This window comes from Lucilia cuprina, chromosome 2 (assembly GCF_022045245.1).
Source record: "Lucilia cuprina isolate Lc7/37 chromosome 2, ASM2204524v1, whole genome shotgun sequence".
In the NCBI taxonomy this organism is placed as follows: Eukaryota; Metazoa; Arthropoda; class Insecta; order Diptera; family Calliphoridae; genus Lucilia; species Lucilia cuprina.
The window spans coordinates 8,274,487-8,297,372 of record NC_060950.1 but is presented as its reverse complement, the minus strand read 5'-3'; the positions used below and the strand labels follow the sequence as shown (position 1 = coordinate 8,297,372).

Here is a 22,886-nt window from a genome sequence, read left to right as displayed (position 1 = left end):
GTCTAGTCTATAGTCTAGTCTATAGTCTAGTCTATAGTCTAGTCTATAGTCTAGTCTATAGTCTAGTCTATAGTCTAGTCTATAGTCTAGTCTATAGTCTAGTCTATAGTCTAGTCTATAGTCTAGTCTATAGTCTAGTCTATAGTCTAGTCTATAGTCTAGTCTATAATCTAGTCTATAGTCTAGTTCATAGTCTAGTCTATAGTCTACTCTACAGTCTAGTCTATAATCTAGTCTATAGTCTAGTTCATAGTGTAGTGTATATTCTAGTATATTCTATAGTCTAGTCGATACTCTAGTCTATAGTTTAATCTGTAGTCGAGTCTACAGTCTATTATATAGTCTATAGTCTATAGAAAAATGTGGTCGAAAGAAGCTACTTTGGTATAGAAAAGGTGGTCGAAAGAAGATACTTTTTGTATAGAAAACTGTGTTTGAAAGATGATATCATTTCGAGAGGAAAATGTGTTTAAAAGAATACAATTTTTCTACAGAAAATAGAGTTTTGCAAGAAATCTACAGTTAGGATCATTTTTGAGTTATAAATATTTGTTTAACTCTAATTTTAAGTTCATTTAAATAATGTATACATTTAAGTTACTGTTTTATAATTTCACAACCACTTTTTATCCTGAACAATTCTGTTTTGAATTGTTCTTTTTTATAGAAAAACAAAAAAATAAGTAAATTAAAAAAGAGTTATGGGAAGGAAATTTTGGTAGCATTAAAACAGAAAACTTTTGTTGTTGATTATATTGTTAATACTTCTTGCTGGCAAAGGACTATGAGATAGAGCGAGAGAAAACAACCCAAAGTTTATTTAGGTTAATTTCCCTCCAAAAGAATAAAATAATATACCAGCGTTATAAAAGAAAAAATAAAACTGAACGAAACATAAAAAATCAATAATGTTGCTAATGTATTGCTACAGTTTTGTTTTTTGCATAAAGGAAATAAAATACATACCGGGACTACCCAAATCTGTGAGATTTGCATTTGTTGAGTCTACACCAACAGCAAGACCAGTGGCTAAATGTGTTAGCCGCAACAGCAGGAGACAACACAGCTGAAGGCCAAAAAGGCTAATGATGTTATGGACGTTGAATATGATACCACCACGGCCACCACCACTACCACTAACACCGAAATTTCTACTAATGCTACGACGTGAATGGGGTTGATGGCTGCTACTGTTGCCAGTAGTTGCTTTAAGGCTAAAATTTTTACATTTACGGGTCGAGGTTGTTGATGATGATGTTGATGCTGTTGATGTGCAACAAAAATTGTTCGCTGTTGCTGTTGTTGTTTTGCTATTATGAAAACTACAACAAAAACAATTTTGTTTGCAACTGCTACTGCTACTAGTGCTGCTACTACTGCTGCTATTGTTGTTTTTACTACTAATAATAATGTGGCTATAGTTGCTGTTGTTGTGGTTATCGTTTAAACACCTCCTTTGTCGTTGATGTTGTTGTGTTAATGACGCTGACGATGTTGTTGTATTGCTGTTATTCCCTCGATTTCTAATATTTGTTACTGCTGTTGTTGTCGTTAATTTTAAACATTGTTGAGCTGTTTCTGTTGTTGTTGTATAACTAGTGTCGCTGCTGCTACAAAAATGTTGATTTTGTAGATTTTCATCTTCATTATCTTTTAAGTTTGTAACGCTTTGTCGTTTTCTGTTGTCATAATTGTCGCTAATGTTGTTGCTGTTACTACTGTTGGATTTACTCTTGCTGCTGTCTTTAATGTTTACATTATCAGTCCTTTCAATATTATAAATTTTTTGTTGTTTCAACGTTATTTTATTGTTAACATTACTGCCAATACAACAACTATTGCAACTATTTAAACTCCTACAGCTGCTGGCAGTCACTTCTGCTGTTGTAGTATTACTATAGTTTCTGTTGTTGTTGCTTTTAAAGCTGTTGTTTACGTAAAACATCATCGTCATCATTTTCCATTGGATTTACTTTTTAACAATGTGATGTGATTTGATTTTTTTCTTTCTTTTGCTGATGATGATGTTGCTGCTTGTTGTTTCTCCAGCTGCCTTTAGAAAAAAAATTCAAAGGAACGCTGAATTTTTTGCTGTTATATCTTTATATTTTGTGCGACTTTTTTGCAATTGCACCAATAACAGCAACAACAATAAATACAATAGATGTTGTTCAAGTTTTAACTGCTGCTGTAGATGTTGTTCAAATTGATAATAATGTCCCTTGTAGTTGTTGCTGCTGCTACTGCTGGGTTGTTTAGTGTTATTGTCGATTTTATTGTTGTTGTAGTTGTTGCTGCTGCTTGTTGTGTTAGTTTTGCTGTTGTTGTTATTGTTGTTATAATATGATGTAGATGTTGATAACATGACATCGTTTAATTGCGTAAAAAATTCAACAGCAACATGCAAAAATCTAAAATTATAAAGAAAGGAAAATGTTTTAGTTGTTGTTGTTGTTTAAAGGTTGTTATTAAAAGGTTGTTGTTTTAACCCTTATATCTTCTTTCAGTTTTTGATTAATAAAAATTATTTAAACATTTTCGAATGAAAATGGTTTTTAAATAAAAAAATGTGCTCGAGTAAAAATACCATTTCTATCACTTTTTTCTATAGAAAAATGTGTTCAAAGGAGACTCTTATTCTATTGAGAAATGTTTTTCGAGAGAAAGTGTTTTTTCTATAGAAAAATGTGTTTAAAGGGTATACTTTTTTATAGAAAATTGTGTTCGAAAGGAGACTTTTTTTTCAATGGAATAAATGTTTTCGAGAGAAGACACTTTTCTATAGAAAAATGTGTTTAAAAGGAGATACTTTTTTACAGACAATTGTGTTCGAAAAGAGACATTTTTTTCAACGGAATAAATGTTTTCGAGAGAAGACAATTTTCTATAGAAAAATGTGTTTAAAAGGAAATGTTTTTCTATAGAATAATGTGTTTAAGAGAAGACACTTTTCCATGGAAAATGTTTTTAAAAGAACACACTTTTCTATAAAAAATGTGTTCGAATGAAGAAATAGGAAAATATGTTTTAGAGAAGACACTTTTACTATAGAAAAATATGTTTGAAAGAACATATTTTCAATAGAAAAATGTTTACAAAAGAGAGAAAAATGCTTTCGAAAAAGACACTTTTTTATAGAAAAAGGTTTTCCAAAGACGACACTTTTCTATAGAAAAATGTTTTCTAAAGAAGACACTTTTTTATAGACAAATGTGTTTAAAATAAAAAACGTTTCTATAGAGAAATGTGTTTAAAAGAAGACACTTTGCTGATGTTACTTTTCCTATTGAAAATCTGCTCGAATGAAGATACTTTTCCTATAGAAACGTGTGTTAAAAAACAACTTTTCTATAGAGAAATGTGTGTGAATGAAGACACTTTTTCGATAGAAAATATAAAGACATTTTTGTGTATAGAAAATCTTTTGAAAAAAAAACTTTAGTTTAACTTTATTAATTTCTTTATTATTATTAATATTTTATTTAACCACAAAACAAAAGATCATTATCATACATTGATAATGACCTTGAAACTTTTCATTACACATGCACACATACACTCAAATCACTAAACATCCCCAAACATTCTCTCTAAACGTATATAATTGGCGAGTAACTACACTCACTCACTCACACACTTTTAATAGCTGTTAATGAAAATAAAAAACACACTTTATTTAACGTAACTCCCCTATGACCCCAAAGGTTATCGCTAGGGTTAACAGTTTCTTTTGTTTTTTTTATTTTTTGGGAGAATTTAAATCAATACATACGTGTTTTCTCACAATTTTCCATGAAAAATTTTTACGACTTTTTTTTTTTGCTTACGATTTATTTAATTTAGTGTTTTTTTGTGGTTCGTGTTGTAAAATCATATACGATGCTTACACGTTTGAGTTTATTAAGGAAATGAACGCAAATTTTACATATTTTTAATACACAACTCCTGTCTCTTTGAATCTGTTTTTTTTCTGCTTGGTTTTTCTATCTTTATTTACACCGTGTGCTCACAGTTGTCTATTTATCAGTGACGGTTTGTTTTGTTTGTTTGTTGTTCGTGTGTGTGTGTGTGTTTGGGTTTATGGGTCTAGGAGTCGTATAAGAAATTTTAAAATTTTTGTTGCTGTTGTTACTATCACCATTCATTGTTGATTTAAGAAAAAACTACAACAACAACATAATAAAAATAAAATAAACGTAGTATGTTTATTGTATGCAGTAGTGATGACCTGTTGGTGGTAAACATTTGTATATTGCCGCCGCTATCTTCTTTAACTTTAAATATTATTTTTATTATTACTGGTGATGGTTAGTGAGTGGTATATCAGATCGGGGATTAAGGAAAATGTACTATAATAAGTACTATTTTGCGTCCAACTAGAAAAGGGTAAATATGTCTCTATTTTCTTCTTTCAGAAACTTTACTTATTACGAAAATGTGTTTTATTTCGAACACAGTTCTTTATACGAAAAAGTCACTTTTACTAAGAAAGATGATCTCTTTTAGGACAATGAAAAGGTTTTCGTTTGAAACAGTTTTTCTATAGAAAAAGAGTTTTTGCTAGAAACACAAGTGATTTCATTGTTATACAATTTTCCATAGAAAACGTGTCTTTGTTGAAAGATTTTTCCTAAAGAAAATGAGACTTTGTTTTTCTCTAAAAAAAATGTTTCTATGGATAAAGATTTTCTATAGTAGATTACTTTACAGGAAGCAGTTTTTTAAGAGCAAAGAAAAAGCGTCTTTGTTGAAAAAGTTTTCTATAGAAAAACATTCTATAGAGAAATTGGAAAATATTTTTCTGTAGAAAAGTTTTTATCTTTGTAAGAAGTTTTCTATAGAGAAAGTGTCTTTCCTAAAATTCTTCTCCTTTTCCTTTGTTTTACAAATTTTCTATAGAAAACATGTCTATGGTGGAAGATTTCTCCTAAAGAAAAAGTTACTTTGTTAAAAGAAGTTTTTCAAGCTTCGTCGAAAGAAGTTTTTCTCTACAAAAAATATCTCTATAGCTAAAATTTTTCATAGTAGAAGTCTTTGCAGAAACAAGTTTTTTAAAAGAAAAGAAAAAGCGGAAGAAGTTTTCTATAGAAAAACAATTTTTTTCTTGTCTTCGGACGAATAAGTTTTTCTATGGAGAAATTGTCTATGTTGAAAAATGTTTTTCCGTAGAAAAAAATGTCTTCTTTGTAAGAAGATTTCTAAAGAGAAAGTGTTTCTTTAGAAGAAATTTTTCTTTAGAAAAAAGTATTTTCGTGGGAAAAAGTTTCTAAACTTTGTTCGAGGAAATTTTTCTATAGAAAAGATGTATTTACTGCAGGAAGCTTTTATGGTAAAAATTTTATTGATATTTTTGAAAAGAAAGTGTCTTTCTAATAGAAAAATTCTTTATAAGAAGTTTTTTATATAAATTTTTCTTTAGAAAAAAGTATTTTCGTTGGAAAAACTCTTTTTAATAGCAGAAATATTTTGGTTCAAAAAAATGTTTCTATTGAAAAAATGTTTGCTTTTCTATAGTAAAAGTTTTTATTGAGTGATATTTTTGAATAGAAAGTGCCTTTGTTCGGAACAGTTTTCTAATAGAAAAATTGTCTTCATTCGGATAAGTTTATTCACAGAAAAATTGTCTACGTTGAAAATAGTATTTCTTTAGAAAAAGTGTTTTCTTTATAAGAAAATGAAATCCTTAGAATAAGTTTTTCTAGAGAAAAAAATGTCAACGCTTAAAGAATTTTTCATAGAAAAGTGTCTTTGTTAGAAGAAGATTTTCTTTAGAAAAGTATATTTGCTGAAAGAAGGTTCTTAACAAAACAGTAACCTTGCTTGAACATTTAGAAAAGTATATTTGCTGAAAGAAGGTTCTTAACAAAACAGTAACCTTGCTTCAGCATTTGCCACCATGAGAATTAGGAGAATATCATCTCCTCTATTACTGTCCGACATTTTATAGGAACAGATTTCTTTATTTCGGATTTGATGTTGTCTCTTGTATGGAAGATATTTTCGTCATAAATAGGTCTCCAGTACAATGACTCTTGCAGAATTTGTTACAATGAGGAGGTGGGAACTCTCAAACTCGGATTTGATGTTCTCTCTTCCATGGAGGATATATCCAGAAAAAAATAAAAGTAACTCTGGAAGTAGTCAGTAGTTTTGTATGAAAAGACTCCTATGATCAATAAGGTATCACAAAGGAACCGAAATCAGACGGGCCCATCTAAGCCACTTAAAACTTGTTTTAGTGGCTATCCTTTTTACCTAAATCTTTCCTATAGAAGAGTATCTTAATTGGGGAAAATTTTTCTATCGAAAAAGTGTCTTCGTTAGAGTTTCCTGTTTTAAAAGTTTTCTGTATAAAAGGGTCTTTCTTTAGTATCTTGGTACCAAAATGTATTATAAAAAGTCTCCACACTACCATCACCGTTTATGTTTCAAATGTAAAATTTTTTAGTTGAGTTGATTTGTTGTCTTATTGCTGTAGTTGTTGTTGTTGATGATGATGATGAAGACGACGACGACGATGATCAGTAGGAGACATTGTCGTCGTTAATACTCTTTGTATATGTACTAGTATGTAGTGAATTGTTTACGTTTATTTTTCAATATCATCATTATCATTACTGTTGATATTGTTGATCTTTTTTTTTTGTTATTAATGTAGTTGTTGTGTGTTTATTTACAATAAATTGTTGAATTTTGTTTATTTTCCATACATTTTCGGTTGATTTTTTTATACGTTTTTATTTACTTTTCAGTTGTTGTTGTTTTATTTTTGTATTTGATAATTATGTTGTGTTAAGATACCATAAGTTTTTCCTTTTACTATTTAGTTTTTCCTTTATTATAAGTTTTTGTTGTTGGTTTTTTAGGTTTAATATATTCTTATTGTTGTGGTTGCCATAAAATTACCCAATACACACACACAAATACATACACAAATACACCATCATACCAAACGAACACACATGTTAAAATACAAGCACACAATAATGTAAACATACGTGGTTTTTCTTTTTCTATAAAATTTTCTTCATTTTCAATATTTACATGCGAAAAGTAAATAATTTTATATTTTTTCTCTAAAAAGACAACTTAGGTAAAATTAAAACGTAAGAAAGAGATAAAATTTTATTGCTTTACTTATCAATGGTTATGTATTAATATATCTTAGAGATATTAATCTATAAATATTTAATTTAATATTTAAAAATTTTTGTGGTATTTTGATAATACACATAACTATTTCAATAATGCTAATTGCACTCCACTGAACTAATTGAGTACTTAACAATAAACATACAGTTGTATGTAGAAGAGTAATAGTAATTAAGATTTCGATGTAACTAATTAAACGCTTGACAAATAAACTGATATTATTTGGTGGCATTAATACATTTAGGTTGCACTTTGATGGTTTTAAACCCTTTGCTTATAGTTGTTACATACATACATAGTATGTATATCTCTACAGATAGGTTAACAGTTTGTACATGTGTTGTTATCATTTTAATCACATTTTGTTTCATTTCATCGATCTCATTCTGATATCTAAATGGATAACAACGTTTCAAAATTTTACAAAATACCTTTAGTTTTCAAAATTTTCTTGTTTTTATTGTTTTAAAAAATGGTGGCATACAATTTTTTTTAAATTAAACACTATTGAAAAAACTGCAATGAAATGTTTTATATCCGGGCTAATGTATGTCCCACCTCCAAATATTCACTGCTATCTATCTATCTATCTATCTATCTATCTATCTATCTATCTATCTATCTATCTATCTATCTATCTATCTATCTATCTATCTATCTATCTATCTATCTATCTATCTATCTATCTATCTATCTATCTATCTATCTATCTATCTATCTATCTATCTATCTACCTATCTACCTATCTAGATGAAAAAGTTAGCCTTGTCACCAAGGTAAAATCTCGTATAAAAAAGCTTTTAACGAGAATTCACAAATAAAAAACATATCACTTATTATCAGATATTCATCAAAGAAAACTACAAACAGAAAAAAAAACTCATAAAAGTCTATTATTGTAAATTTGTTTCACTACATATAAATATTAAAGAAACATTTTTATTGATTTTTTCTATTCATTATTCTCATATGTTTTGATTATATACATTTTTTCTTTTGACATATATTTATTTCTGCTAAAATTGCTATATTTTCAAAAATTACATTTGTATTTAAATAACCATTTTCATTTTTTTTAAGTTTGATTCGAGCCTTTTTATTCAAGCATGTTAATTAACTTTAATATGATTCATTATCTTTAACTGTATTGAAACAGCAAGACACAGACAGACATTAGCATTTTGCATTAATTTATTTAATACTCTCAGCTTTTATGTTATTATCATTTAATCAGTTAATTAATTAAATTAACTACTTGTTGAAAACTCGCAGTGCAGTTTAAGAAGAATATATGTATAACAACTTGAATACTTAAGGTCTTCGTATTCATTTGAAATAGTATATCAAAGGTTTTTAAATCAAATTTTCATAAAGAAAAAAAAAAAACAACTATTTTTTATAAACTAAGTATAGTTAAGAAATAAGGTTACTTTAACCACAGTTTGGTTGACTTGCGAAATGTGGTTTTTAAAACAAGACAATTTTTTAAAATTTTTTTCTAAAACTTAATAAATTATTATTTATTTTAGAGAAAAATTTTAAACATCTTTTAATCTAAACAGTTCGATATAATGAGTAATGAGGTCATGTGTTGAACACTTTCTAGACACTGCTACTTGAATCTGAAACTTTTCGTTGGAAGACATTTTTATATCTGTCTTTTATTAATAATACATTATTAGACTACTTCTAGGTCATCATATATAGTATAATAATAATCTTCATTATTGAGAAAAAACCAAATCAGTACAACAAACTACTCTCCTAGAGGTAAATTTACCATCATATGGATACCAGGCTACACAGGAATAGTTGGCAACGAAAGGGCGAATATGATAGCTTTAAAGGGAAGCTCTAGGCGGTTAACTTGACAAACACAAAACAATTCGACGCAACAGAAACTGAATTAAGATTAAAAGTTAGAGAATTCCATAAGCCGTCTTAAAATAATGAATAGGTGGGTTGAACCACAAATGTTCTATGGGGTGATATTTATATAGAGCAAGACGAGAAATCTTTTCAAAATGAGCAAGTCTAAAGTTAGTATGATGGTATGTATACTGAGATAAACATATCCATTTTTGCACATATATGCAAAAATGGATATGTTGATTCAGAGGAATGTAGAGCATGCACATCCTTTGCCACTGTCATTGCCAAAGTTAAATCCAATTCGATTTTAATACCTACAAGACTCAATATTGTTGTTATTAATGAATCAGAAACTTTTGATGTTCTGGGCATGAAAATACAGTGCGATGTCCGTTGGACTAAGCACATTTTGCCAACCGTCGAAAGAAGCATTCAAGTGTCTAGGTTTTTTGAATCGGTGTAAGATATACTTCACTCCATCTGATCTTCTTACTATTCACACTACTTATATCCGACCGAAAATGAAATATAACTTTCAATGAATAGGCCGGAGCTTCGAAATCTATTATGGAGCTACTCGACCGCGTACAAGAGAGGGCGAAAGTAGTTATCGGTGACAGTAAGGTATCCAATTCTATTGAATCACTGGAGCACTGTTTAAACATGTGGTGTATTTCACAGTTTTATCGATACTATAATGGGATGTGTTCCTCTGAAATTAAGGAACTCGTTTCCGATACCCGTATAGTTTTACGCATTACACGACTGTCATCAAGAACACACCAGTGGCCAATGGATCGTATTTCCGTCACTTTCAAGGTTTAAATCTAATGTCCTAGTTCCAGCACAATGCACTGCATCAGTAGGGTGCTGGTCCAAGAAAAAAGAAGTATCTTGGAAGTGACATTATTCTGAAAATAACATTCTTAACTAACACTGATTGAAAGATTCTTAGGAATTATGTCCAGTAGTTTCTGAGTTTCTAAACACTGAAAAATATTACATTCAGTGTAATTTTTCATGGAAAGCAGTGCACAACAGGCCCGATAGTGACGTCCACCTATTAACCTAACATAACCATATCCGTCTGTCCTCGTTTCAAAAACAAATTTGGAGCTGTACACGGCAGAAATTATTATAAAATATGTTTTTGATTCTGGAAAGTTTTTTTGGAGAATTTATCTTCATCTTAGGTCTTATTATTATTTTTTGAAAAGTAAAAGTGTTTCAAAATTTTCTCTTTCCGAAAAAAAAAGAAAAAAACATCTTTCACAAAAAATCTCTAAACAGGTAATTTAACAATATAATATACCTTCTAATTATGTGATTTAGTTGTGGAAATAGTCAATTATGTTATTAAACTCTTTATTATCAAATTTATTATTATTTTTTACAAAAAAAAAAAAAAAAGAAATCATTCAAATTCTGCTGCCACAACTGAGACGTGTTTGGTTGGTTATTTAGTTAATATACATCATCATTTATAATTTATGATGTTGCTACAATAGTTTTAACACTTTTTCTAGTTTATATATCTACTAGATATCAACTATCTAAACATCTATCATTTATACAATAATTTTTTTATATTTTATTTTTTTTTAATGTTTTTTTCTTCTTATTGGTTTTGGTTCGTTGATTTTGTTGCCGTAAGTTAGAAGTAGTAATTATGGTTAATTTTTGTGTTTTTTTTTTGTTTATAAACAAGTTTTAAGTTTCTTTTGTATTAAATATTTAACAAATTTTGTGGTTTTATTTCTAAAAAGACGGAAGATATTCACAAGTAGTAAAATTATGATGGTACAATAATTAAGAAATATCTATCTATTTATAATAATTGTAGTTTTTTTTTGTTATAGTTTGATAATAGTAGTAGCAAAATGGCTATTAAATGATAAAAGGTATTTTTAATAAGTTGCCGTTTCTGTGTTTTTATTGTTGTCAAAATGTTTAGAAAACTTTTGATATTTTCATAATTGTTATTAATTTAATTATTGTAATTTTGGAATATTACAGTCAAAATTTAGCTTTTTTCTCTAAAAAAGCCGCGTTTTAATTGTTTACCTTTGGGTTCGTTTTTCGGCCATTAAATCCCAACAACAAATCGAAAGTCGTCTTAGTTTTGTCTCTTTTCTTAAATAATGAATATTCCGAACAACCACAGTTTTGGGAAATATTGCCAAAAGGCAGTATGCAACTGCTAACAGATCGAAATTATCTAACTTCGTTTTTACACAGAGAAAGAAACTAAAGAGCACTTGACAAGGAATAATATACTCCCTGGGATTTTGTTCCCTTTCCTATGCCTAAAGCAATCAAAAGAGCACAAAGTCCTCTGGAATAATTGTTCATAATTGTCCTGAATATTATGGAGTTTAGAGAGCTCTCTGCTTTCTATACCAACCGTCCACCCATTGAAAAGTATGTGTATAAGATATTAAGTGCTTATCGGGTTTTCAAGAGTCAGATGAACGGACGTGTTTCAGATCACAAAAGGGTAGGTAGTTATTCAAAACTTTATCAACAAATAATTTCAAACCTCTGGCTCGTTCATACAGAACGACAAAAGACAGACTGAGGGACGGATATAACTGGACCGTTTTGATATCATATCACAAAAGGGAATTTTCAGTTTTGCAACTACAGCTTTATACTTGAAACGAGCAAAGGTACTAAGGGGTCTGAAACAATTTTTTTAAGATTTTAAAATATAATAAATATGGCGATCACAGCCTTTAACACTTTCACGTATACGGAACACCGGTGTTCCAAGATTTTTTTTGTTTTTCTTAATTTTAAGCGTAATTTTGACCTCACAGCTACAGTAAATGGTTATTTCGAATGAGATTTCCAATGAGATTTCCAATTTTGAGGATTTGATATCACTACATGCAAAAAGAATAATATCCTGCGATATACTTCAAAAACACTTTTTCCATTTTTTTATCAAAAATTATCAATATACGTCAAAATAAAGTATGTGGTGAAGTCATATCCATAAAGAATCCAGAGGTTTAGTTTTGTGCGTGAAAGGGTTAATATATTTACCGACAGCCAGAAGGTAATTAGGAAAATATCAGGTTATAGAATTAAATCTAAGGCCGTATTGGATTGTAAGAAAGCTTTAACAGAATACTCTCCTAGAGGTAAGGTTTCCATCATATGGGTACGAGGCCACATAGGAGTACTTAGCAACGAAAGGAAGTTAACCTGATAAAGGCAAAACCATTCTACACAATAAAAGCTTAAAAATGTGGGTGAAAGAATAAGGCCTCTTGGGATAATAAAACGGTGGGTAGAACCACGTAGATCCTAAGGAGTTGTTATCCTGATGAGAGCAAGACGAGAAATTGAGCAAGTATGAAGTATGTATAAAAGTACGTATTCTGAGTGAACCTACAAGCTTACGAGGACAGCTATACAAAATTGGAGTTGTTAATTCTGACGAATGCAGATGATGTATAGAGGACATTGAAACTCTGGAGCACTTTCTTTATCACTTTTAATATTATTTAATATTATTTAAATACATTTTCTAACTAAGTAGTTCAATCTTATGTCCTACTCAATTCAATCACAATTCTTATTTAATTCAAAAATACATTCATTCGGGTCTCACTTTTGAAATCAATTTTTAAAATCAATAACGAATCTAACCCATATTGGGATTTATTTAAAATTTTCAATTCTTAGATCCATTTTAATCTTTATCTCAAATCAAAATTGTTTAAATTAGGAATTTATACTTGATCGATCAAGTTTGTACTTTAAAGAAATCCGTATTTCTAAAAACACTCCCTATTAACTTGAGTAGAAAATACAAAATTTTTTTACGATTTATCGGGTAAAAAATTAGTTGGACGGACATTTTGTGTGTAAGTTTTCAATCTCTCTCTCTTACTTAATATTATTAACATTTCTTACTTCATTCGGATCTAAATTCAAAATTCTCAATTTCTTAAATTAATTACGAATATAGATCATTTTAGGATTTATTCAATATTTTACATTCATAATTCAACTTTATTCTTTATCTCAAAACAAAATAAAGGTTTTCGTTCTTTATAAATTCATAATTGGTCGATATAATACTTGGTACTTAAAGGAAAACCGTATTCGATTGAACCGCTCCCGATTGATGAAAGAACATTTTGTGTAGAAGTTTTCAATGTCATTTCTTACTTAATTCAAAAATACCTTGATTCGGATCTTAACACATGATTCGGAATTTCTAATCATGATTTTGCATTCTTAAATCAACTCTTACTCTTTATCTCAAATCAAAATACTTAAATAAAGGTTTTCGTTCTTAATAGATCCATTCTTGATCAATAAAGTATTTTGTACTTTAAGGGAAACCGTATTTTCAAAAACGCACCCGATCGATTTGAGTACAAATTACTCAATTTGAACGATCATTTTGGGTATAAGTTTTCAATCTCATTTCATACTTAATTCAAAAATACACTGATTAGAATCTTAGTACATGATTCTAAATTCCGAAATCCAATTTAACCCATTTTGGGACTTATTCATGATTTCAAAATGCTTAAATAAAGGTTTTCATTCTTTATAGACCCATACTTGATCGATCAAGTAGTTTGTACTTAGAGGAAAACCGTATTTCTAAAACCGCTCTCGATTAATTTTAGTACAAATTACTCAATTTGTATGAACATATAAGTGTATAAATTTTCATTCTCATTCAAAACAAATAACAAATTATAGTCGGGCGAGGCTGACCATATAATACCCTACACCTTTGATAAAAATATAATGTAATTTAGTTGCCATAATAAAGCATTTAAGTTGAATTGTGCCTTGCTTCAGATATTCATACTTAAGGCGTTGATTGTTGAATAAAATTGTGGATATTTAAGTGAAATTTTGATGGAGTCTTTTCATAGGGGCTAGGGTCATATGAAGACCTATTATTATGGAATATGTGAGGGTCATCAAGTCTTGTATAGAACTTGGTTTTTGCAGCTTTTTGTCGAGATATGAATATATTAAACATAATTATGAACTTAAAAGCCCTATTTGGGTACAGTTGTATGGGAGTTAGGCGAAATAATGGACCGATGTATACCATTTTCAACAGGCTTCGTCTACGGTACCATAAACGATCATGTGCCAAATTTAATTGAATTATCTTCAAAATTGCGACTTGTAGTTTGATTACAAGGTTTACAAGCTCTATTGGGGGGTTCAGTTGTATGGGGGCCAGGTCAAATAATGGACCGATCTTAACCATTTGCAATAGGCTTCGTCCCTGGGACAATGGAAGATTATGTAACAAATTTCATTGAATTACCCTCAATATTGCTACCTGCAGTTTGGATTACAAGGCTTACATGGACGGACGGACATAGCTAGATCGAATCAGAAAATTATTCTGAGCCGAGTGGTATACTTTAAGGTGGGTATAGGACCAATATTATTGTGCATTACAAACATCAGCACAAATCTAATATAACCTCCCCACTAAAGTGGTGTAGGGTTTAAATACATTGATTCGGATCTTAATACATGATTCAAAATTTCTGCAATATATTACCAATTTGGGACGATTAACTTGATCACAGATTATTCAATATTTTTTGTAAGAATTTCTCGTTTTTGAACTAATAATTTGTTTTTTCTGACTCAGTAGTTACTTTCAACAACAATTACTCTTATAAAATTAGGACAAACTTGTAAAAATTGTCACAAAATTATTTTGAATTTAAGATGTTGATACAGACATAAAATTTAGTTTCATTTATATATTTTACTCATAAATAAACTTTTTTTTAATACCAAATTCTTTCTTAAAATAAAATATTTCTTATTTTGTGTCGAAAAGCAGAAGCAGTTCAAAAAAAAATGTTTTAACTGAATCATTAAAAAAATAAAATTGAAAACAGAAAAAAAAATTATATAAAATAAACTAAAACAAACGAATAAAAAAAAGAAGAGAAGAAAGAAAGAAAGACAGACGGTCACAGAACATACCGGTTTTTAACAGCGATGTTTAATAAATCCGGTTAATTTGTAATCCCATATCACAGAATTTAAAGATTTTTTTTATGTTATTTTTATTTTGTTGTAGTATTTTTGTTGTTGTTATAAACACATTAGAAAGATTTAGTTATTTAAACACAGATACACATACACACTGACACTTTAAAGCACTTGCTTTAGAATAGAAGCCATGAAAAATTCATGAAATTCATGAAATTTTTGTGTATTTTTTTGAGATTAATTTAATTTAATTATTTTTATTTTTCTTTTCTTTTATTATTATTTAATAACTTTGGCACACTTTTTATTTATTTATTTATTTGGATTTACATAAATGATTATATTAAATTATATTTTTTATTATGCTGTAAATTATAATTATTATTTAATTAAAAAAAACTTTTGCCATTTTTTATTATATTTGTTTTAATTTCTTACTTTTTCATTTATTTTTTGAATAAATGCTTTTAATACAAAAAAAAAACTCTTCAACATGAATTTTCTGTTTTATTTCACATTAAACTTCAAGATACAATTGTATCTATGACACTGACTTATGAGAGAACTGTCAATTTCAATATATTTTTGTTGTTGTTGTTTCTTTTTTTTGTCGTTACCACCACTACCACCACCATCACTATCATCAGCATTTGGTGTTATTTGTACTTCTAGGTACGTGGATGTACATTACAACAAAAACACTATTTTTGGAAAATTCAAAAAAAAAACACACAAAATTTTATTTAGAATAAACTTATAGTAACAATAACAACTGCATAGGAAATTTTTTGGGACGGACAATATATTCATATAAATTTTGTTTAAGCCACCGACGACGATGTACAATCCGCGTTTAGTTTTACACACATGGCGCTATTTAACATTGATTTGTGTTTTAAACATTTATTTTTCGGTTTTATTTGAATTCATTCAATTTATTTGTTTACAAAAACAATTTCTATTTATTTCTTTAGAAACCAAGAAAAACTAACAACAACTGCGTTTCTTTATTCTTCCTTTTTTTCTTATTTTAAATAAATATCCTTTTTATCAAAGCCAGCCAATACTTTAGCAACACTTTTATTTATTTACAAACACACACACTCACATACATTTATATTTACATTTTCCAAAGATATTTTATTCCTTTTTAGTGGCTTTTGCTGTTGTTGTTGCTTTTCAAAACGTATTTTATTTATTTATATATAAAAATTTATTTTGTTTTTTTTTTTCAAGTAACCGGCAATCAATTTCGAAAATATTTTTTTATTATTTTCAAGTTGCTTTGCAGCACAGACATCGAACACAAAACACGAGAAGAGTGTGTGCAAGAGGCAAGAAACAAACTAAACACTAAAATCCACCAACAGCAGGGTCCATTACAATATTTTTTCGGTTTTTGTTTTTCTTATGCTCTTTTTGCTCATTTACTCTTCTCTTTGGCTAAGTGTTGTCAGCTTAGAAATATGTAGAAAAAGCACTAAAATGTTTGAACGCAGTATACATCATCATTGATAAAAAAGAAGGTCCTTTCTATTCACTAGAAAGGAATTGAGTAGTCTGTACTTAAATCAAACCGGAGTAGTTTTAGAATGATGTTAAAAATGTTTTGGTCTAAGAAATTATAGTCGGGCGAGTGTGATTTAGTTTTCATAATAAAGCATTTAAGTTGAATAAAATTGTGGACATATAAGACGAATTTTAATGGGGGGTTTTATAGGGGCTAGGTTTTCAAGGGTCATCAAGGTTAGTATAGAACTTGGTTAAGCAGCTTAACAAAATAACTTTTTGACTTCCTATTTGTAAGTACTAATCGAAATAGTTATATGTAATGATATAATAAAGAAAAGCGTATTTTTTAGCTTTTTAACTCATAACTTTTCAAAGTTATTGCTGGATTAGTATGCGGTTACACAAATCTGATTATATTCGATAGTGCAGATAATGAAAAGACCTTGTACCGAGTGCGTCCTTGTACATCTAACTATGTTATTTTATGAGAACCAAATAAGTTAAAGAGACGAGTACAAAACCATTTGGATAGTCTGTCATGTTCGCTACTGCTATCAGTGGAAACAGTTTCGTCCAAAGAACGTACCATTAAATGCATACTGTGTGACTATTTAGTTGGAAGATTGATGCATACAATTTCAAAGACATTTGGAAAGTTCATTGGGTGTATGATATTTCAAATTAATGGCTTTATACTTAATGGCTTATAAACGCTAAGCGGGTTAATTTTATGACACTCTATGTACGGCCATTTGGTTTCGTCATAAAGAAATTGGATTCATTTGAACTCCATCAGGTTACAGAAGTTCACATAACTCTAAAGTGTAGAACCCTGCAGCTCGATTCGAAAGCTAAAATGTTTTAAGCACGTTGTGTTTCGATAGGTTTTTGACATGACAAATTTCTTCCTAATAAATCAATGTGTAAGTTGTGACATGTGTAAACTGGCATTAAAATTGCAAATAGGTACACTTACATTAAGTGTCTGTCAAGTGGAAACATTTGAACTGAGCAATGGAATAACATTCTTACTTGCCCACTTTATATCTCCAACATATCACTAATTAAGTCGGCTTAGGTTAGGTTGATAGCAGGATGTATACTACATCAAATCCGAAGAAATACACCTAGGCCACAATCGTGCATGTTGTGCTCTCCTTATCATAAAAAAAGGAACGAAATGAATTATTTTTCAGTGTTTAGTAAATCTGTTTCCTGAACGTAGTTCCTAAGAATCTTCCAATCAGTGTTAGTCAGGAATGTTATTTCTGGAATAAAATCACTTCCAAGATACTTGGATTACATTAAGGTTTAAATGTGATTTGAACCAATGGCTATACAAAATATCCGAAACCGGGTCATTGTCTTTAGTTCCTTTTAATAAATTCCAATGGCTAAGTGGCAAACTGTAATTGAAAATACTGTTATAATTTCCTAAAAAACTTCTCGCTTGCGATGTTAATTAGCAAGTATCAAAATCCAGTTAATCGAAGTTAATCAACAAATATCGGAAAATTCAGAATTAGGTTTCCCTGACAGTTGTTTTGCTTTGTTTAAAGCAGATAATATAGAAATTTCCAAAATCTGGTTTCCTGATTGATTTTCTTTGTGTCACGTACTTTTTTGACATTAACTAAATATTTAACTAAATATTTCACTAAAAACAAACAAGGCTTTAAAGCTAAGGTTAAAAACCGCGACTTCTTGTTTGACATCTTCCGTATAGAACAATTTTTCTTTGTTCAAGGCGGAATTTAAAATACACACCATACACATCTTTTCGTAGCACGATTTGAGTGTAATTCAAGCAAAAACTCCAAAATAATTTGATAAACTTTAAAAAATTGACAACACTGTTTGCATGGTTGTTTATTTTTTCAACTCTACTTTTATATCTTTTGTACGGGAGAATAACAACATAAAATATATACGAAGAATATAACAAAAATAAAATAAGAAAATAACAACAACAACTCAAAAGTACACACTCTCTCACACACACACGTGCACTTATAGAATTTTTCCGATTTGTTATTTTAAGTTGGGAAGAAAAGGAGAAAAAAATATAAATAAATAAAATGTTTGTGTTATTTTCATTTATTTTTCTTATGCTTCTTCTTATTTTTATGTTATTTTTCTTTTCTAAACGCGATACAAAAAAAAAAAACAAAAAGAAAAATAGTACGATAAAGTATAAAGTACTCTCATACTCCAACTTATATGAAAAAAGAGAAACAAGAGTATGCATGTATGTGCATGCGTATATATGTATGTATGAAGAACGGTACTTTACAATTGTTTTTTTTGTTGTTTATAATAGTTGTTTTACTTTATGTTTTTGTTGTTGTTGTAGGTAGTTGCTGTTTAATTTTCTTTAAGAGACCCGCGTAAAAATGCGTTTTATTTTTATTTCTTTACAAATTTTAATACTTTTAACTCTTAATGTTGTTTGTTTGTTGTTTTTGCTTTTGTATTTGCTATTGTTCTTATTCAAGAATTGTGTTATATTTCTCTGCATTTCAGAATTTATTTAAATTATTTTTAGTTTCTACTTTCCTTTCCTCTTATTAGCGTACTTGTTGGTATTTGTATTTGTTGATAAAAAATAAACAACATTAAATTAGTTTAGTATGTTTTACTAATAATTTTTTTATTTGTATGTATTTTTTTACTTATTTTTTGTTGCTATTTGTTGTCTAATTTAAATGGGATATGAGTTAAATTAGTATTAAATTTATTTAAAAGTCAAGTGTAAAAAAGTCGTGCCGTCGGCCTAGAGTTATTTTTAGAAAATTGATATTTTATAAATAGTACTATTTTCGTAGTAGTATTTTGTGGGGAGTAAAGTTACTACGTTTTAGTACTGTTATCAAATGTAGTACTTAGGGGTGTATTTGTGTGTTTAATAGAGAGCATTTAGAAGGTGAGAGGAGGGTAGAGAAAGTAGAAAAGTTTGTTTACATTATCTTTTAGGAATCTGTTGATAATGTCAAAAATATTTTAATTACTCAGATGATTGAAGTTTTGTTTAAATTACGAAATCCTTACAACCAAATATAATAAATCTGCGAAATTTTTTTTATTAAAATAATGTTAAGATAATGGTCCACCTTAACATCCATTTTGTACCCTTTACTCTTTGATATCTTGATTAATAAAGTTCTAGAAACCGTGATGTCGTAATACTATTAAGGGATCTAGGGAGAACCCGCTCTTAAGACTAAAGGAACAGCAAAAATTCGTAAGTATATTAAACCCTGTAACCTGGTCAAGAAGTTACTGCTGAACGATGACGTAAGTTGTTTGGTTGGTTATAGTTTTAACAGGACCACAGCTATTAGATCTAGCCTTAATATGTCATTAATTTAAGATGTAGATATCTCACCAAGATTTCCGCCCGGGGGCATATTACCTTGGTGATACCTATACCTTGGTGTTATTACAATCCCGAGGAACAGAAATGTAACCAACAACTCTAGTCGACCGGGATTATAAATTGGTATTACAGTCTAGTTCCTGACTTAGTCCTTGCATAGATTGAGCAGAGGTTGAACCAGAGTATAACATAATCTGGTACTACCTGGCCCGCAGATCTAAGTCCTGTCTGGTTGGTTGAGGTACCTTCGGGATCCACTTACTTATAATAAATCTGTTGTATGACTTTCTCTTATGAATGTAAATGAATAAAAATGATATGTGTGCTGGGTTGTCTGATGATGGATGAATGGTATCATATATAAATGATACCATTGAATTTTCCTTCCTTTTCCAGATATGTTCAGAGTATACTCTGTTCATATCAGATATACCACAGTGTATCCCTGTGTGTAAGAACAAAGTCTCGGCTTATTTGATGGATTCGTAATTCGGTCTACCGGTTACGTTTCTAGGTGCTGTTGCCAAATCAACAGAGATTAACATCCCATCTGCGTGGTTGTAAACGGAAGTGATGTTTTACATCTCGGAAGTTAAGCAACGGGACAGCAATAGTCAGGGATTAGATAGCTCAAGTTCTCGAGGAAAGTGCTTGTACATGGACCGGCTCAATCAATGTACAAAAATTTCAACCTGTGTGTAAGATACATAAACGGGCAGTGGTGAGTTGTTTACTTTTTACTCACCCAGTGGTTGAAAATGTACCACCGTGAGATAGGGCATTCGACATTCATCTAACCAAGATTGGATATGAAGTAACTGTCAAAAAAAACAATTTTTCTTAGCGGCTAGAGCAGGAGATATACGACCGTTTCTCCTAACTTTGCAACTGCGACAGTGCTCATTGAAAGGGAGCCCAAACCGTCTTGAATGTCTGTCTATATCCCGAGTTAGGTTAAATTTTTGATTAGACGTTAATATGAAGATACTGGATAGAGAATAGGATCAAAAAGGCTCAGCAGTGGAAAACACATTGAATATACATATATTGGACTGTTTGAAAGGCTACACACATGCATCGGACGAAGCCGATCCTATGACTTTCAGATAACGGAATATGTAAAGCGAATTATAATGAATGTGGCAACAACGGGAGTCGCCAGATTTACTGCCAACTACAAGGCAATTAGGGTGATATCTGGTGATAAGGTCAAACCGAAGACCATACTGGAGTTTAAGACTGGAGTTTTAATCGAGATAAACTTCGTATCATATAAGTTCCAGAACACTCGGGAATCTATCTTCTTTAAAGAGAAGGCAACTCGATGTATTTAATCTGAAGAGCACCAACCTGTTCCTAACACTCTGAAAACATATGAAGTCAACGTCGAAAGTGCTCTACATCTTTCGGGGCATGAAATGAATAAAAGCTTTTATCAGAGAGAGAGAAGGAAAGATATAGAGTTGTACATAGTTTGAAAGAAATAGTAGTTTAATGGACCTAGGTCGATTTCAAGCAATTATGCATTATGATTGAACTTTTTGCACAATCTGAAAAGAATCCTTTGAGTTTCTGCAAGACGAAGTTAGTTTGTCAAAATAATTTTGCAAATACTATTCCATTATGTATTTTTGTTTTTATGTTTAATTTTAAAACAAAAATAATTCCAAAACTGAAGATAACCGTTAAATAAAAAAAAACTGAAGAAATATACATTTTTAAAAGTTGTGGGAGTAAATAATTATCGAAAATACAGTACATTTCCAAGAAAAATAGTAAATTAAAATTTGTAACTCCAACCCAGCATAGATTGATCACTTTCTTTTTTTTTATAAAGAAAAACACATTACATCACACTTAATGATTCTGACATTTTGACTTTATGAGAAAACTTTCAATTGTTTCAAAATACATACAATTCTATTACAAACTTTCTTCTCTGATCAAATTAAATTAATCACTTTAAATTTAACATTTTATATTTTTGAAACAAAAAAACACAAGAAAACACCAAACGAATTTTATTGAAAAATTGGAAAATTTGTTAAAATTACATTAATATCATTTCAGCACCCCCAAAAACCAAGAAATAAAAAACAACACAAACCGAACAAACACTTTTTTTGTTCATTCAATTGTTGTTTTCATTAGTTTGAGGTTCCACACTTGGTTCAATATTTATTTCGACACGGATAAACGCCAAAGAATGTGGTAAAACTGAAAAATAAATGACAATTTGTTTTTGTGTATTTGTATGAAAGCAGCAACAAAACAAAACAAAACTCAAATTGTTTATTGTAGAAGTGCGTGTGGCTGTCTATATACATAGGTTCCATGGTTGTATGATTCTGGTTTCTTTAGGGCCAATCACTACCACACCAACACCATCACCAGTGATAAGATGGAGTGTTGACACTGGATAAACAACAACTGCGGCAGCAGCAACAACAAGAAGAACAGTGGCAATCAATCAAATTGGATTAATTTGAAAGAGATGTGTATGGAGTGTGTATATGTGCAAATGGGGGTTTGTATGTGTTGTTGACCGATACAAAAAATACTTTTTTGCCTTAAAATTTTTGAATTTTTTTCTTGTAAAAATAATTGTTTGGAAAGTATTATTAAGTTTTGAAAAATATTTCATGATCAAAAATAAATAATAGTTTCTTTAGACCTGCAAGATGTCCATGCAGCAATTCTTCGGAAATCGAAAAGATTTTTTTAACTAACTAACTAAATAACTAACGAACTAAATAACTAACTAAATAACTAACTTACTAACTACCTAACAAACTACCTAACTAACTAAATAACTACCTAACTAACTACCTACCTACCTAACTAACGAACTAACTAGCTAACTAACTATCCATCCATCCATCTATCTATCTATCTATCTATCTATCTATCTATCTATCTATCTATCTATCTATCTATCTATCTATCTATCTATCTATCTATCTATCTATCT

At 29.6% G+C, this 22,886-nt stretch overlaps 1 protein-coding gene across 4 annotated transcripts in view; it reads right to left on the bottom strand.

Moving 5' to 3' along the window:
• Positions 1–292: 292 nt before the first annotated feature.
• The window catches only part of LOC111679875 (uncharacterized protein DDB_G0271670-like), a 210,988-nt gene continuing 188,394 nt past the window's right edge, over positions 293–22,886 (bottom strand). For 2 of the 4 annotated variants that reach the window (XM_046951883.1, XM_046951886.1), the window contains one exon: positions 293–2,411. In XM_046951883.1, the coding sequence (XP_046807839.1) occupies positions 926–1,957 (1,032 nt within the window). In that variant the 5' untranslated portion in view covers positions 1,958–2,411 and the 3' untranslated portion in view covers positions 293–925. Of the gene's footprint in view, positions 2,412–3,772; positions 3,916–15,018; positions 15,393–15,465; positions 16,386–22,886 lie in introns of those variants that run through there. The other 2 variants (XM_046951879.1, XM_046951887.1) reach the window with 2 other exon arrangements.